This window comes from Triturus cristatus, chromosome 3_2 (assembly GCF_964204655.1).
Source record: "Triturus cristatus chromosome 3_2, aTriCri1.1, whole genome shotgun sequence".
NCBI classification, from domain to species: Eukaryota; Metazoa; Chordata; class Amphibia; order Caudata; family Salamandridae; genus Triturus; species Triturus cristatus.
Window position 1 is genome coordinate 59466296 of NC_140584.1, and position 17373 is coordinate 59483668.

At 42.7% G+C, this 17373-nt stretch overlaps 1 protein-coding gene across 1 annotated transcript in view; it reads right to left on the bottom strand.

Moving 5' to 3' along the window:
• The window catches only part of NCAPD3 (non-SMC condensin II complex subunit D3), a 1141478-nt gene that overhangs the window by 899453 nt on the left and 224652 nt on the right, over positions 1-17373 (bottom strand). The window contains exon 4 of the mRNA XM_085646993.1: positions 5091-5275. Within this exon, the coding sequence (XP_085503119.1) occupies positions 5091-5275 (185 nt within the window). The remainder of the gene's footprint in view (positions 1-5090; positions 5276-17373) is intronic.

Consider the following 17373-nt stretch of genomic DNA (forward strand, 5'->3'; position numbering starts at 1 on the left):
ACAGATGCCATAAGAACATTTCCCCAGTTAGTCATAAACCCGGTTTCTTTTTCCTTTTCAACAGTGTGCTTAGGGGGCGGTCGGAGGAGTAATGTAACACCTCCGGCACCCCCCTTCACCTTTCTCACAGTCTCCCCTCCCCTGAGCTCCCCGGTACGAATTAGAGTGGATGCCAGGGTGCGGCTTCCCGACACCACAGCGCTCTACCCCACAGATTGACGAGCCCTCTCGGATGGCAATTTACTGTACGCCGCACATCTGGAGTAGAGTAACCGTACCGAGGAGCAGGGGCCAGCGAGGCTGGAGCCAATGAGGCGGAGAGATGGCGATGAAAGGCAGCCCCCCACCCCCTTCCCCTTCACTCCCTGGGCAGAAATCTTTAATGTTAACAGAGCCGCGGTGGAGAAGGGGGGCGCTCTAACCCTCTTGTCGAATGTTGTCATTTGGTGTTCTTTATCTACGGAGGGTCACAAAGTGTGACCTAGAAAACAGATGTAAAGCTTTTTTTTATTTGACCGTTTTACAGCCCTGCTTTGTTGAACTGTTTTGCTTGAGAAAGTCCTTCGAGATTAGGAGTTTCTGTCACAGGCCAGTGCCGCGAGCCCTCCGTTATCGGACGCTTCTGTTGTTCCTCGGGCTGCGCAGTCACAGTAATCGAGGATGGCTTACAGTCCAGTGCACATCTGATGGACAGGCCTGACTCCCAGATGACTGGAGTCACGTCTGGACAGGTCTGAGTCACTCCTGAACAGGATCTCTTAAGCACATCATGGGTCAGCTGGTCAATCATGGAAGGCATTTTATGTCGCTAGCCCCCACCCCAAGCTCAGTCTCATAGAACCCATCACTTTAAATGTATTTTTTGCAGTTAAAAGTAGATTCCGATACTATTCTCTCGGTCACAGGATCTTCTTTGTCATTCCTAAACATTATGGTATTTCTGCCTATGTGCTGGGACAGCAGAGCACATTTACACTTCAAATGTCCCTTTAAAACTCAGTTTAAGGAGAAAACACACACACACACACACCTCCCCCTCCCCAAATGCCTTTTATGCGGCAAAATCGCATTTTTGTCGCTTTTTGAAGATTAAAAGATCTTCAGAAAATGCTGTAAGTAGGTGGCGAATACTTTCATAAGCAAGAATTTGACACTGCCACTTTAAGGTTCCAAAGAGCTCCACTGCCCCTGGAAGCCGAGCAGCGGCAGTTAAGGCAGTTTATTTTTCCACTCTTTCACTACCTCACTCTCTCTATCTCACTACCTCACTCTCTCTCACTACCTCACTCTCTATTTCAATACCTCACTCTCTCTCTATCTCACTACCTCACTCTCTATCTCACTACCTCACTCTCTATCTCACTACCTCACTCTCTATCTACCTCACTCTCTCTCACTACCTCACTCTCTATTTCAATACCTCACTCTCTCTCTCTATCTCACTACCTCACTCTCTCTCTGCTAATGCAATAGGTATCACATATGCAAAAAAAAAAACTAATGACAATGCCATTTATTTAGGGATACAAAAATGATTAAAAAAATAATGAACAATACCAATAGCTCTACCTAGAATATTGCCGAGACCATTGCATTGTAAATGCTTGTTTACATAGGGCTTCAGTTTATACTTTTAGTTTTAGACTTTAAGGTTTTTACAAACAAATCATGAACAAAATATGAATCGGAAACTGTATCTGTATAAGCTGTTTTAGGTGATGGTTTAATTGTTTTTTTAAATTAATTCTGTAAATATGTGTCTTTTTATTCGAAAATGTACTGCTTTTATGATATTTTTTATATCGAATAAAGCTTATACTACTGCCATCCCAAACTGCCTGGCCAGATCCGTCCTGGATCGCAAACAAGAATCCTGCAACTGGTTTCGGTCCTTTGCTACCTTGGCATCAAGTTATCACCAATTCACAGCTTAGTTTAATTCAAAATCATTTAGCACGCATCATAGTATTATCGCCTCTGTTTTGTCAAGCCACAATCCTGAAATATTTGCATTGGCTACCATATCGGATAGAATTTCATTTAAGATATTTTGCATTGTTTATCGTTCTTTGCATGGAATTGTGCCCAAATGTATCTCTCTCTGCCTCACTAGTTACAGATAGGGGGACCACCTCCCTACAAACCATTCTGAACATTGTTTCCAGTCCTGGACTTTTGTATGATAGCTTAATGCATTCTCTGTGTGGTAATATTGTTTCGCTTCAATTGAACTAGTTAGACTAACACACTTGAATCTCTGATTTGTAGGTGAAATGTTCAGGACCAGAGACAGCATCCGTAATGACCCAGAGTGAGGGCTCACCTTAGATACAGACAACTCAGATCCTTCAAAATTCCAATCAGTTATTAGTCCAAGTTCCTGAATTTTGCATAACCCCCAGAGGGGTCCGTGCTTTCTCCACTTTAGCTCCATACTTTTGGAACTCTGCCATCTAAATTCAGATCCATCTCTTCTCCAGTCCTATTCAGAAAATAATTACTAAATATTCAATGCATATTTTGCTTGACCTCTGCTTCCTGAGTTCTTATAGAGCCAGGAGACTTTCTGACAATGTGGTTTATAAAAAAGAAATGTATAACACAACATTTAAACGTTTTATTTTTCTGAAAGCGTTTCAATGATTTGTCCTTTTCAAAAGCAATATATTTAGCTGGACAATGATCGCTGTGTAATATGTAGCCATGTGGTAACATGAGCCATGAAAAATGCAGTAATCTAAAGATCACTAGCACAAATCTGGCCCTTGTGAACCCATTTATTCAGGTGATTATAGCATATATGTTTTTATAGCACATAAAAAGGGAATGTAGGAAAGTAGGATCTGCTTTCATGGTTGCCCACACTTTTTGCTTGGCGGCAGTATGTTTTTGTATTGCAATTGCATTTATATAGCGCTTACTACCCCTGACGAGGCCTTACAGCCCTTTTTCGGCGAGTTGCACGCTACTCCCGAACCCATAAATGATTAGTGGTGAATTAGTATAGTGAAATCTGAAAAAGTAATTTGAGTGGTGGATTTGTTAGTCAGTTATTTGGATTAAGACGGATAGAGGAGGGATAGAAGAGGGAAAAAGGTTTTCATTTATATAGCACTTGCTACCCATGATGCTGTGTTGAAGCTCTTTTTTAGCGAATAGCATGCTACGCCAGAACCCATAAAGGATTAGTGGTGAATTATAGTGAATTTGAAAATAATTTGAGAGGTGGGCATGTCTGTTTTTGGATTGAAAGGGATAGTGGAGGGATAGAAGAGGGAAGGATTTCAATTTTATTATGTTTTGGAGGTCATAGCAGTAGGAGGAGGCTTGGGATGAGTAAAAGAGGTGTGGGGGCAGAAGAGTCAGAGGGAAGGGGTTTGGAGGTCATAGCAGTTTACCTAGTCTGACTGGACTCCTGCTAATCAAGACCCGCGTCACTATGCTTTCTCCCTAAATTGACCATGGTAAGTACTTTTGTACATCCACAATTGGCTACTGGTGTGCCCTTGTAAGTCCCTAGTATATGGTATTAAGGTACCCAGGGCATAGGTACACCAGGGGTCTCCCCTGAGCTGCAGCATTTATTGTACCACCCATGGGAGCCAACTCAAACTGTGACTAAAGGCCTGCCATTGCAGCCTGTGTGAGTTGGTGCTTGCACCACTCACAACAGATATAGGTTTCCTTATATCTGAGGTCACTGCACTTAAAACCTATAAGTCACCCCTATGGCAGGCTCTTCAGTCCTGAGGGCAGGGTGCTTGGTTATAAGAGTGAGGGTGCCCCTGCATGAGCAAGACATAGTGTATTCTACAGGCGTTGTAAGTGCGGTCAGCCATTTTTAAGACATACAGTGGACATCAGTTATTACGAGATGTCTAACTATATAGTAGCTGCATTGAACCCAGTCATGTTTGGTATCAAACATTGGGATCACACCACGACACCTTCTTCTCCAGAGGTACTTTCTTCCAAGCTTTCCAAGAGATGTCTCTTCACCCCTATGCACCTGCCTTCTCTGGTGTAGGTAACCTGGTAACCTGGTTCCCCAACCTTTCATCCTCCAAGGGAATTCTTCGGGTCCTCTGGTAAGGGTCCTTCTTTTGCAAAACTGCAACCGTGACTTTTCCATTGGTCATGCAGCTGGGTTCCCACTCTGCACACATCCTCCGTGGGGTTCCTGGGTACTTACCGTGGGTGGTTCCTTTTGTCCCTGGCTCCTTTGGGTCTTCTGGTCCAAGTCCCGTTCTTCAATGGCAACATCAAGGAGTACCTCTAGGGATGCCCATTACCAAAGATGGCATTTGCCCTGGTCATAGGATAGTCGACTGAAAAAATAGCATGCATTTAGGGGCCCTCGGTTTAGCAAATATTTATTTTTACGATAACTGTATGCAGAACATATTTTCCTCTTTGTTAAGGAGACTGACAAGAACCTGGATGCCCTCATCCGCGAGTCTTTTGGTTTTAGAGAAAAATCTGGTTTTACCATTAACTATGTTAAATCAGCAGTTATGCCTAATGGTGAAAACCACACAATGTAAACTTAATAACAAAATAAAGTGGCAGGAATCTTACATACTTTATCTGGAGAGCGAAGTCCATGGTAGCATTTACAGAGCCATCAGAAAGAGCTATGGAGAACTCTACAATTCCAACTCAGATTAAATACACCAATGGCTATCTCTCCAGCTCTCAATGGCAGGTAGCATCATCCTTACAAAGACTGTTATTCTGCCCAAATTAGTAAAGTTTTCCTAAATATCCAGATACCCTCTTTCGCTCTCATATTTCAAGAATTTAAGATCACTGATGATTAGGCTGGCCTCTTGTCAGGTGATTGACGCCATTAGTGCTTATCCTCTACTACCACATATTCTGTAAACTTCATAAGGTAAGCATGGTAACTTCTTGGAAAATAGCCATGGTAATGGTCCCTAAAATGTAAAGGTCTGTAGACATGTAATACCTCTGGTGGCACACCATAAAATGGCATGCTTTACAGAGACAAATAAAAAGAGTTTAGCACTCATCATCCAGATAGTCTGGAAAATGCAGCATATTCTATGTTGCTTGTACACAGTACATACTTCCACTGCCTTTCTCCTGGTCGGCTTTGACTTTTTCTTCCCTCCATGGGGATCGCCCTGTGAGTTTTTCCCAGTGTCCTTCTTTCGCTTCCTACTGGAGTCGGCTTCCTGAGGCCAACTGTTCTCCAAGGAATTCATGCATTTTTCAAATAGCACAGGGTGAAAAACCTGGTTTGCAACACTGCCTGAAAAAAAGAAGACACAACAGTAAAATACTTGAGGCAGCCAACTGTAGTAGCAAATTTCAAACATAGCACTTTCCTACCTTGTACAATCTTTAGAGATAAGAATAAAAATCAGTAACCAATAGAGCAAGAGAACCAGCTGATATACATGCCGGGGGGTTAGGGTTCACATCCTGAGAATAATGGGATTTGAAAGGAATACAAGTATGTCCAATAAGCAGTGAGTGGTCTTTCATCTGACTCATTTCAGCACCTTTGAGAAAATTATCAGGGGGGTGGAGCTTTTAAAGAGAAGAAGACGTGAAAACACCCTATTTTAATTAAATACGTATTGGTCCCATAGAGGTACAACTACCTGGGGCTGTATTACATAAAGTGCCCCTGAGTAGCAACAGGAATGTGTGCAAACTTTTTGCACTCCCAGGACACTTTCGTATTACAGAAGGGGCCACATGTGCTTCTGTAAAACAGACAGCACTGGCACACATGTAGGGCTATCTAAAGAGAGTGCTCCCTAATTTGCACAGAGGCATAGCCCCATGCAAATGAGGGAATCTCTTTACCTCTGTGCCGGCGCCATATTACTGATGCAGGGACAAAGGCAAATAAGCTGTAAGGAGGTGCACGGAAAGTGCTCCACGAAAGATGGTGCAATGTCAGTGCGCCCCCTGATGGCAGCCTTCTCGAGGGATGAAAGAGGGTCCCATGGCCCCACTAGACATCCCCTTGCAGGCAGGTACAGTCACTCACTGTACCCATCTGCAAAGGGATCTCTAATATCTCTTTAAAGTAAAAGTTGGTTACCGCCTGCGCTGGGAAACAAAGTGCCGCCTGCACTGGGACACACAGAGCGTCTTTGAAGCAGGCACTCCGTATTTCACTTGAATGCGCTGCCCCAGGACAGTACAAGTTTGCAGCCGCCCTATGGTCGACTCAATCACTGAAATAGGGAGCACTTTCCCTGCATGCGCATGGCGCACCTATTTCAAAAACAAACAAGAAAAGTGCACCATATGTGTAATTGGTCCTGAATATTGCATGTGTAATGGTAAAACAAATAACAATACGTAATACCCTCGCTAGGATCAGCAATGCAGCTGATAAGAACAGATGTGATGATCCAGACTAAAACAAAAAGGCAATATATTTATGTCAGCCAGAAGGTAAGAAGTTCTAAAACCAGTCAAGCCTATTCACCCTTAAATGTGAAGCAGTTTTGACATTGAGGAGGCTTTTGTATTAACCTTCACCTCAGAAGATGCTCATGAGAGCTTAAAAGATATTCAAGACAAACTTGCATCCTTTTTTCCTCATATGCTGGGGTTAGTAAAGGTATTTGTAAGAGTACTTGGTGGTGGTGTGCAATTTACCTGGGACAAGCCGAAGAAAATAACCAAAATACAGCTAAAGAAATACCGTAAAAAAAAAAAAAATTTTAAAAGAAGCTGTGCAAACAACTGCGTGGTTTGTTTCTTTAAAAACTGTATCCTTGACAATTTTAACTTTTCTGACGTTGCTCGCTTTCAGCATTCAGAAACAGGCAGAGAGGGATATTTACCATTGTTTTTAGCGCTTTTGTAAGTGGTGGTCAATTTCTTCCTACTTACAATTTGTGGAGAGAAACGGATGTGAAACTCCAGGTGAACCTGGGTGGAATTCTTTGAAAATGAAACAATGTTCTAAACTCTAAAAGGGTTTTCTGTACATTAATAAAAGGTTTTTCGAACCAAAAAAACTGATCATGGATATCAAAAAACAGTGGTAAAAGTCAGAAATATACAGGGTTTTTATTTGTAATTTTTCACTTGAGTAATGGACCATTAAATCAATCAGCTCTGCAATACGCAGAGCCAACAACTAAGCCAGGATTTACACTAATTTTACGTTATGTACTGACCAGGAAACAATTGAGAATTAAAACTATTATGAATAAAATGGCGCATGAAGCCAAGCTATGTATTTAATAAATGGGATAGAGGTTATTTCTAGTAGTCTGAATCTTAGATTACCCATAGTCCTAGGTTTTTTCAACAAATGTTTTCGTGAGCAATGACTTAAAATTAAAAAGCCAACCACATACAGAAATCCAATATAAGAAGAGCAAATTTACTACTGTCCTGCGTTTCTACGCTTCTAATTTTAAAAAGGGCACTCTAAATGGATGAATAGGCCAATTGCAGGCAACCAAGGAAAAATACCAACCCCCACATTTCTAAAAACAAGTAGCCCAGATATGTACAAAGCAGTGAAGCATGCATGGGTACCACTACTTTTTTTTTTTAAACCCAGATTCCTCTGCAAATAATAACGCTTGGTTTAAAAAAAACGAGTTTGTGCCAAAAAGCTCTAACTTGTGCTAGAAATTACAAAATTCATACTAAGAAATAATAATTCAAAAATATATATCCAGTTTCAAAAAAATAAGACAGACAAGACTCCAACGTGAGCCTATAGCACCCATCATTAGTAATATATTGAAGAAAAAGCCATGGTCACTGTACAAAATGACAAACAAGCAATCATTTCAAATGCAAGTTCATGGACATTCTATATAGTATAAACACAGTTAATCATTGCTAAACAATTCATCCTAGCACACTGCTTCACATGCCATTGGAATATAGCAGGAAACAGAAGCGAAGTGATAGCTATTCTCCGTGATGAAAAGCAGGCGATACCTTTGCTTATCAGTAAAAGCCTAATATGGGTATTTTATTATGCATTAGCAACACAGGAGACCGACAGACCACCCACACATGGTCCTGGCATTCTCAAAACGTAATCAATAATAGTAACACTCTTCACATGCTTATTCTCGGAGCTCTCAATCTCTAGGTTTACAGACCCAAATTTTCCAACTCTATATTCAATCTGGAAACCATGCCCTTCAGCAAGCTACACACCCTGTACGTGGCATCCTGAATTTATATATATAACCCACAAGTCTGTTTTCCCTTATTCTATAACAAACATTTCAGATGGAATTTGAGTGTGTTTACTTTCCAACTATCTTAACTACCATTTAATAAAAAATGAGAATGTGATTTCTTTTCCAGTGGGACAACTTTGGCGCTTGCTGTGTCTGCGCAGAGTAGTTGCAGTTGATCCTCAGTCTTGCTGTCTTTGGCAAGTGAGCAATATAATTTTTGAGTATATAGGTTTTTGTGAGCTTTGTATGGATTGACTTTTCCTTCCAGATTACAATATGGCAGTATTTTTACTTTGTTTGATAAGGGCACAGTTTGTTATTTATTTTACATCGTGTTTGTTATTGCTGACTTATTTGCTGTGCTTTTATTAGCAAGGTTGACCGCTCAGCAGGTTGTTGGTTTGATTTTCGTTATCTTCCTCTGACCATGGTTCTGAGACTGACTCTGCATCTGAGGCAGAGGACGAAGTCCAAGATTCTGGCAGTGAATTTTCTGTCCAAGAGGACTTTTCTGATGATGAAGCCACTATCAGTGCAGGGGATGTGCCTCTTTTAGAGGAGGACACCGATATGTCAGTAGTGCAGAAAGAGCAATCTGTATTAGAGTCTGGACATGGAAGGCTTCCTGTTGGAAGTGCTGAACTCAGGGTTTGTCGCAAACATGATGCAGCCTGTGTTGCCTGCCTTCAGAAGTGTCTCAGGGTGTAGTCAATACTGAAAACGTTTTGCCTATAAATTTCTTTCAGTTTTTTACGGACGAATAATTTTTGCATGAGACTGTTGACCAGACTAATCTGTATACCAAGGGTCAACAGTGCCAGAGTCATTCTAGGGCTAGCTGGTGGACTTACAAAAATGCGGACAAGTTGTAGAAGTACTGGGGGTTTAACTTTGTTGATGGGATTGATAAGGAAGCTGTCACAGTCATCATTTAGGTTTACGAGCCCTTTGATGGCAACTGCTACATTCCCTACAACATTGAGTCGTGATCAGTATTGGCATCTGCTTTGAACGGTGCATTTTATTGATAATGCTTCAGCATTGCCACGGGATCACCCTGATTGTAACAGTCTCCAAGATGCGTCCTGTCCTTGTTAATTTTGTAGGTCACTCTCCAGAGATCTATGTTCCAGGAAAATAAACAACTGTGGATGAGTCTTTAGTCCTGCTCAAGGACCGTTGAGTTTTTCAGCAGTACATTCATAGCAAGTGGGTGGGTTATGGAATTAAAATGTATATGCTGTCAGAGTAGTACTGGATATATCTATATTTTCAGGGTACACACTGGTAGGAATCCTTCAATTGATCCCCCTAGTTGTCTGTCCACCTTTGGAGTCAGTGATAAAACTGTGTGGGAACTTGGAAGAGATCTTTTTAACTAAGGTCACCATTTATACGTAGATAATTTCTACTTTGGTGTGCAATTGTTCAAGGAATTGCTCAAAGTGGACACAGGTGCATGTGGCACAATCCGCTCTAACGGTAGAGATTACCCTAAAGAGCATTCATGTAAAAAAATAAAATCAGAGGGGACAATGCAGTGCCTTGAGCAGTAAACATCTAGCTGTGAAACTTATTGGACAGGAGAGATGTCCACATGCTGACAACCATTCATGATCAAGGTACTTCATCTGTGACTGTTTGGGGTCAGGTTGCTTAAGTGCACAATCCTTTGTGCATTTTAGACTACAATAAGCACATGGGTAATGTTGATAGAGTAGATCAGAGGTTGGAGCCTTACAGTTTCATTCGTAAGTCATATTTCGTATGAGAAGTTCATTTGCTAACCTTCAATGCTTTTGTCGTATTAAAGTATAGTTCCCCAGATTCAAAGATGACTTTAGTTCAGTTTAAGCAGTCTGTAATAGGTAGCCTTGTTGTACTGGAGCAGGCAAGTGTTGCTAGAGTTGGTGTGGTGGAGGATGTGGCCCCTTTCCCAGATTACGTTCCTCACAAAGCCCAAAAAAAAAACCCTTTGCCTATAGGAGAAGGAGTTTGTGTCTGAAGGGAAGTACGAAAGAAGAGAGGCGTATTTACTGCCTGAGTGACCTTCTAATCCTGGGCTATGTGTTCCTGTTGGTTTTAAATCGTACCACACACAATTCACGTATTGGGAGCAACGATGAGAGTAAAAGTAAATTGACTGGTCTGTATCGTTTTATATTTTTTTGTTCACTTTCACAGTTGGCAGTTGTTTGATGTATTTAGTTAGACCTGTTGTGTTTGAAGAGGTAGAGAGGGGAAAGACAGGGGGAGAGGGTGGAAGGCGGCGTGGGGAGAATCACAGACCAGGAGTGATGGGCCCTTGAATGGCGCAGTTTTAATTGTTGTATTGTGTTTGTCCCGCAGCTGGCAATGTGAATCGTTTCCTGTGTCTGATACACGAAAGACGTGTGAATGGACTGCAAAGTGGTTAGTGGCTTGATGTGGCATTACAGTTCACCAACTACAAGTCACTGGTTCTCTATTCTGATGTTAAAATTATTAACAATGACTTTTGAGGATTTTGTTTTGTAAATTCATTGGTGAATAAAGTTTTTTTAAATTAATCATTTACTTACCCTTGAGCTAAATCCGACCAGTATGCCTGTGACTGACTAGTGGATGGGTGTGCAATAATGTTTTTTAGGTTGTTTTGCTTTTTACTGTCAGTGCTTAGTCTCTCTGTGGTGAACACAGTCTACCCTCATCATTTTGAAAACTGGGAATATTATGTGGTATATTTTGTGTGGTTCCCGGAAGGATTACTTACCCAGAACTACTTGTAAATTTGATTCATTGACAAACATTTTATCCTTACATTTCTGTGTAGGAAAATTGTGAGATGACTAAGCCGGCACACATTTCCTACCACCCAGCGTTCCCCCAGGTCTCATGACAAAAATGCTACCTCACATGTGTGGGTGGGCCAACTGACCACGACAGACAAGGGTCCAAAACATATCGTGGAGACATCAAAATTATCTATTACACAACGACCTAGTTTTGCAAAGGAAGCAACTGCGGTTTTTTTCAGGTACGACAACCATTTAAGGGAATCCTCATCTGTAGGAAAGTAGATCTGCTTTCATGGTCACTTCCACTTTTTGTCTCCTGGTGTCAGTGTGTTTTTGACTTGGTTTGCTGGGATCCTGCCAATCTGGACCCCAGCATTTGTGCTTTCTCCCCTAAATTGGCACAGTAAGTACTTTGGTACATCCACAATTGGCTACTGGTGTACCCTCATAAGTCATTAATATATGGGACTAAGGTACACAGGGCATAGGTACACCAAAGGTCTCCCATAGGCTACAGCATAGATTGTGCCACCCATGTGATCCACTTAAACTGTGGCTACAGGGCTGCATTGCAGCCTGTGTGAGTTGGTACTTGCACTTCTCACAACAGATATACGTTTCCTTGTATCAGAGGTCACTGTACTGAAAAAACCTACAAGTCATTCCCTATGGCAAGCTCTTCAGGCCTGATTACAAGAGAGAGTGTGCCCCTGCATGAGCAGTACACCCCTACGAACACCGGAGTCGATTCTCCAGGCTTTGTAAGTGTGGTCTGCCATTTTAATACATATAGTGTACATCAGTCATTACGAGATGTAACTATATAGTAGCTGCAGCGAACCTGGTCATGTTTGGTATCAAACATGTTGGAATCATACCCCAACACCAATTCTGGTGCTGGAAGTATGATCCCATGTACTGGGGGGCTCCTTATGAGACTCCCAATGTATTTCCGGTAACGGCCCTTCAGGATCTGCCAGCAAGCTAGTGCTGCTACCAACCTCAGACCCGATTCTGCCCTCCCGCTGCTGAGCTCAAGCAGGGGATTGTAGAACTATCGGTTTCCTGTCACAGGGAGGTGTGACCACCTCCCAGACAGGACTTAGTGTATTGCGCTGGGGTGGGGGCCATCTTTAACAATTGGGAAGATAACATTATGAAGACTACAACCGTCATCTTCATAGATTGGGAAACCAAATTAATTCTTTAAGTTGTAGTCACACCAACTGTCACAAACTACTTCTCACAGTTCAACAGCCTGACAGCGACTTACCTACCAGCATATCCCTCGACCCCTCAGTGAGCTGCATGGAGGATAGAAGGCTTGATAAATAATGCCATCAATAAAGTAATTGGGTCATTAGATGACACAATTAATAAAATATTGGAGGCCCTTTCACTAGGAAGCTGACCAAGTACTAGCTCAACACACCCTGAAGGGACAGACAGGGGAAATAAGGCCCTAAGGAAAAGGAGCACTGGGGAAAATACAACAAAAGGTCTTAAAAAATCAAAGCGCTCCAACCTTATGACTTCACGTATATTTGCACAATGTTGACACTCAGTGTGGGAAAGGTTTTAATATCGCAACGCAGAATAGATTTGATACTCTTTCAGGACTAGAGTCATGTGATTGACGTGAGGTGTTTGTGGGTCAGGAAAATGGAAGATTGGAGAAAGTGGGATGTGCAGAGGTAACCCGGGAAAAACGAAGTCAGAATAATGTAATTTCATGGAATATAGCGGGTCTGGCCACTAAGATGGAGGATTGCAATTGGACTAGGTATATTAAGCAGTACCAAATCATCTGCTTGCAGGAGACTTGGTCCACTGACTGTAATCACTTTCTCGAAGGGTATGAGACCTATTATGTCCCTGCTATAGCAACTATTAGGGGCAGGTCCAAAGGGGGAATGGTTATATTCATTTTGGTTGCTTTATCTTGTAAAGTACGCAGAGTCTCAACAAGTAACACTGGAATTATTGGTCTAGTTTTAACGGGGGAAAACTGTACGGCCGGTGTGGTTAATTTTATAATGCTATTAATTCTTGTCCAGCTCCCAGCCAGATAGTAGCATTAAATGTTTTTATTAATAGTTCTATGAAGGACTGTGCCCATAACCTCCTGATTATGGGGGATTTTAATGTTCATCCCTGTGGGGATCCACTCTTTAAAAGTATCACAGATTTGAACTGTCCACGATCCGCGGATCTTCATTTTGAACATACAATTGAGGGGGAACATCTAAATGATAAGCTTAATGATCTGGACGCAACGACGACAATGGCATTATCTGACCCTATTATGCGTTTTGAGACACCGACCTTTAAGGGTCATGGGAGGGGAACCTTTATTGATTATGTATTATTAACATCATCAATGCAGTCTTTTGTGAGTTTCTTTACTATTGAAGTCAGTGAGTTTAGTGATCACAACCCACTCACTGTACATATGAGGGGTCCGTGGTTAGCCAAACAAGGAATTAATCTTTCTTTAGGTAGGGTGAGTACGACAGATGGGAGACGTCGTCTGAGATGGTCCATGATCACTCCAGATCTGTTGTACAAAGAGATTAAAGTCGTCTGTGCAGATGAGATCACGGTTGTCCTTAATGGGTTTCAAAGTTTAGCGGACAAGGTTTCAAAACTGCTGTCAGCTCCAGCAAAGAAGTTGGAGATCAAGGGACCTAAATGGTTTAATCAGGAATGCTCAAAGGATGCTAGAAATTTAAGAATAGCATTGGCAGCCAAACCAAGGATAAAGGCAGAAGTTCAGTTATGCCGTAAGATATATAAAACTTCTATCGCCCGACACAAGGATTTCCTTAGGGAAGAGGCATGGAGTGAGAGCCTTGATCCTTCTACTCTGCAGTGTAGCACTAGATTCTGGGCTGTGATGAGGAAACCCTTTTTGGTCCAGGAACAGGGTGATGGCTTAGAATGCCATATTGCTAAGGAGGACTGGGAAGCACATTATAAGAAGTTGTACTGTTGTTCGTCGGATGAGTCTCTTAGCTCTGCCCTCTCTGTCAGTGGTGAAACAATTAGTTTCAACAGAGGTGAAGTTATTGAGGGCATTGTGGGCTTAACAGCTGGTAAAGCACCAGGGCCTGATGGGATCCCCCCGGACCTGTATAAGTCAGAGCCTAACTTTTGGGCACCTATACTAGAGTCTGTTTTTAATGCTGCTGTGAAAGATGGGTGCCCGCAATCATGGGGTGTTTCTACAATTGTCCCGGTTTTTAAGAAGGGGGACAAAGGTAGTCCACATTGTTACAGACCCATTTCACTAATAGACTCTATGGTTAAAATTGTAGGAAGAATTTTATTGTTGCGACTCTCTGACTGGGCAGAGGAAAAAAACATGTCTATTTCTCAGTATGGTTTTTGTAGAGGTCGCTCTACAATAACTCAGTGCCTTAATCTCTTTTTAATATTAAGTAAGTTTTCTGTAGTTCAAAGGAGCACCATCCATCTCGCCTTCATGGATCTGTCTTCAGCTTTCGACTGTGTAAACAGGGGAAAGCTGTGGCAGTCGCTGAGGGAGAAGAGGGTAGACGAGGTTTAGGTTAAATCTTTTTCATCATCTGTTGATTAGACCAAAAACGATATTTTTAATAAACTGGCAGCACCCTGCGGCTGCGACGGAAAGTCTCCGCAGGATATGCTGCATTTTATATTTTTATGTAAGTTTTATGAATTCCCACGCAAGCGCTATCTGGTAACTTTTAAAAAAACTTCATTTTACACAAATCAGACCGGCACTTATGTACTTACAACTGCTGCACAGTGACAGTATCCTCCAAATGAAGGATTTTTTTAAATTAACTGTTAAATTGAGAAATTGTCTGGACCAGTAATAATTCACTGTGTATTCTGCACTATTTTTGTCCTCAATTTTAGTAATGATTCTATTTTGTGGAAGAAAGTATATTTATTCTGGCACTTTACTTGTTATGTGTTTATTATATGTGTGACATGTATTTTATAATGTATTTGTACTTTTATGGTCTGTAAAAGAACCAAAATAAAGTTTATTGATTGATTATGACTTCCCGCACTGGTGGTGATTCAGACGGTGCCTCGGGCACTACAGATGGGCAACAAAAAGGCCGATTAACTATCCCCATTGAGAGCGATGATGATCTGGAGGACAAAATTGACATGTCCGACTTAGATGTGGACATTAAAGATATCGGAAATGATAGCAATGACGAGGCGCCAAAGGCCTCTGGGTCAGAGATGGGCATTATGGATCCAAAAAGTTTTTTCGAACCGCTTTTGATCAAACATCCTCTATCCCCAGAATGGATCCCTACCCAACATATTGCGGAGTATCTCTACTTTTGGCTTTGCAAGGAAATACCCAAAGATGTTTGATCATGCCTGAGATCCGAATGCCCACACCCCTCCTTACCAGACAAGGTAGCCTCAACCACAGAACTGGATCCAAAAGTAGTGGCGTTCATCGCTAAGGGAAGAAAAGACCCTAGAAGAGGTATTGATAAGGGCTTAAATCTTGCCCTCCTTGAATACTCCAGCTTGAGCCAGTTCAGGCATCCTCTATAATGAAAATGGACAAAGGAAAGGGGAGTATCCTCCCCCCTCGCTTGCCCCGCCTTTGGGAGGGACCCCAGTGTCGTTGCAACACTTTCCTTAGGGTATTTATGGGCTCCCCTGTGGGTGGGTCCTCAAATTTGTCATGGGACCAGACTCAACCCTGAAACTACATCACTCTTCAATTGTCTGGACACTTGGACTTCGACTTGACCAGACACTGCAACAAGGAAGACTCCTGCTGCTCCTGGTCTCGCTGTTCTGCTACGTCTGTGCACCATCCAGGTTCTCCAAAAGATCTGTGGGCATCAAAGACACCAGAAGAAATCTCCTTTGGAGTGAAGGAGTCACTCTCCTGCATCTGCAGGCAAGGCAATGAAGCTGACCGCTCTGCTGCTCCTGACATCCCACTGACATACCGAGGCTCAGCAACACAGGTGGTGGTCCTGTGGATCCCTAGAGGCCCGACCGGTATTCTCTGCGATTTGGTGGACAGTATCTCTCGTCAGGGCTGCTTGGACCGAACTCCTGTGCACCGCATCAACTTGCCGTTGCAAAGGCTTGTTGGCTCTGCACTCCAGTGACCTTCTAGCTACAAGAAGATCCAGCACCTCGCTTCTTGAAGAACAGAATTCTCCCTCCATCTCCTGCATCATAGGCCTTCGACATTGGTGAGCTGGTCGAGGCCCTCTTGCAACTCCTGTGCCGTCAGCCTGTGGGTTCTCCCGAGGGTCTTCCTTTGCTTCAGTGGGCTCCCCTGCTTGCTTTGGGCCTGCTCTGACTCTCCTGCCTTTGGTTAGTTTTGCCTTGCTGGTCCCAATGTTTGCTCCTTTTTCGTTGTCCACCCCTGTTGCGGCTACCAAGGCTTGTTGGTGCTCCCGCTGGACACAGACCACCTGGACACCAAAATCAGAATTGGGAATTCTCGTGCATGGCTCCTGGTCTTGCTCAGCATCACCTGATCCTCACAGATGTGGTTACAAGGTCACTGTCGTCTCTTCCGAACCTCCGCAGAGGTGAGCATTGTGCTTCCATGCCTCCTTGTCACCTCCGAGTGGCATAGACGGTCCCCTCTGCTTGCAGGTTCTTCAGTTCCTGAATCCACCCTTGGATTCCACCGGACTCCTTCAGAGTCTTCTCCTGAGGCATCTTCTTCGAAGTGTCCCATTGTCATCTACGGCAGCTTCTGACGTATCTTCACCCCTATGCATTCAGCTTCCCTGGTGCTGATAACCTGGTTCCTGGGGCATCCACGGGTGGGGTGGCTCTCCAACCTTCTGTCTACCAAAGGGTATCTTCGTGGTACTCCAAGAAGGGTCCTTCTTTAAAACTGCAACGGCAACTTCTCCATTGACTTACATTGGGCACGCAGCTTTGCTTCCACTCTGCAGACAGGTTTCATTGGGTTCCTGGGTACTAACCTTGGGTGGTTCCTTGTGTCCCCAGCTCCTCTGAGTCCTCTGGTACCAGTCCTGTTCTCCTTTGCAGGTCGCATTCCACTTCCTTAACATATGGTTTGGTCTCCACCTGGAGACCAGTGTATAGTTTTGCTGCTTGCCAAATTATTTCAATGTATTCTTGTTTAGTGTGTTGGTATGCCGGGTAGGAGATATGCCAATGTGTTAGTGACTGTGTTCTGTAATAAATACTTACTTTTATATAAACACTGTGTTTTTTACCATTTAACTTAGACTATTGATTAAAGTTGGTGAAACTAGCTGCTTTACACTCCTTCAAGATAAGCCTGAACGCAGCTTTCAACAGCTAGCACTTTGAGAGCTTTCTATGTTTGTCTAAGACCACTAAAAGTATCATAACTTTTGTCTGGATTAGTG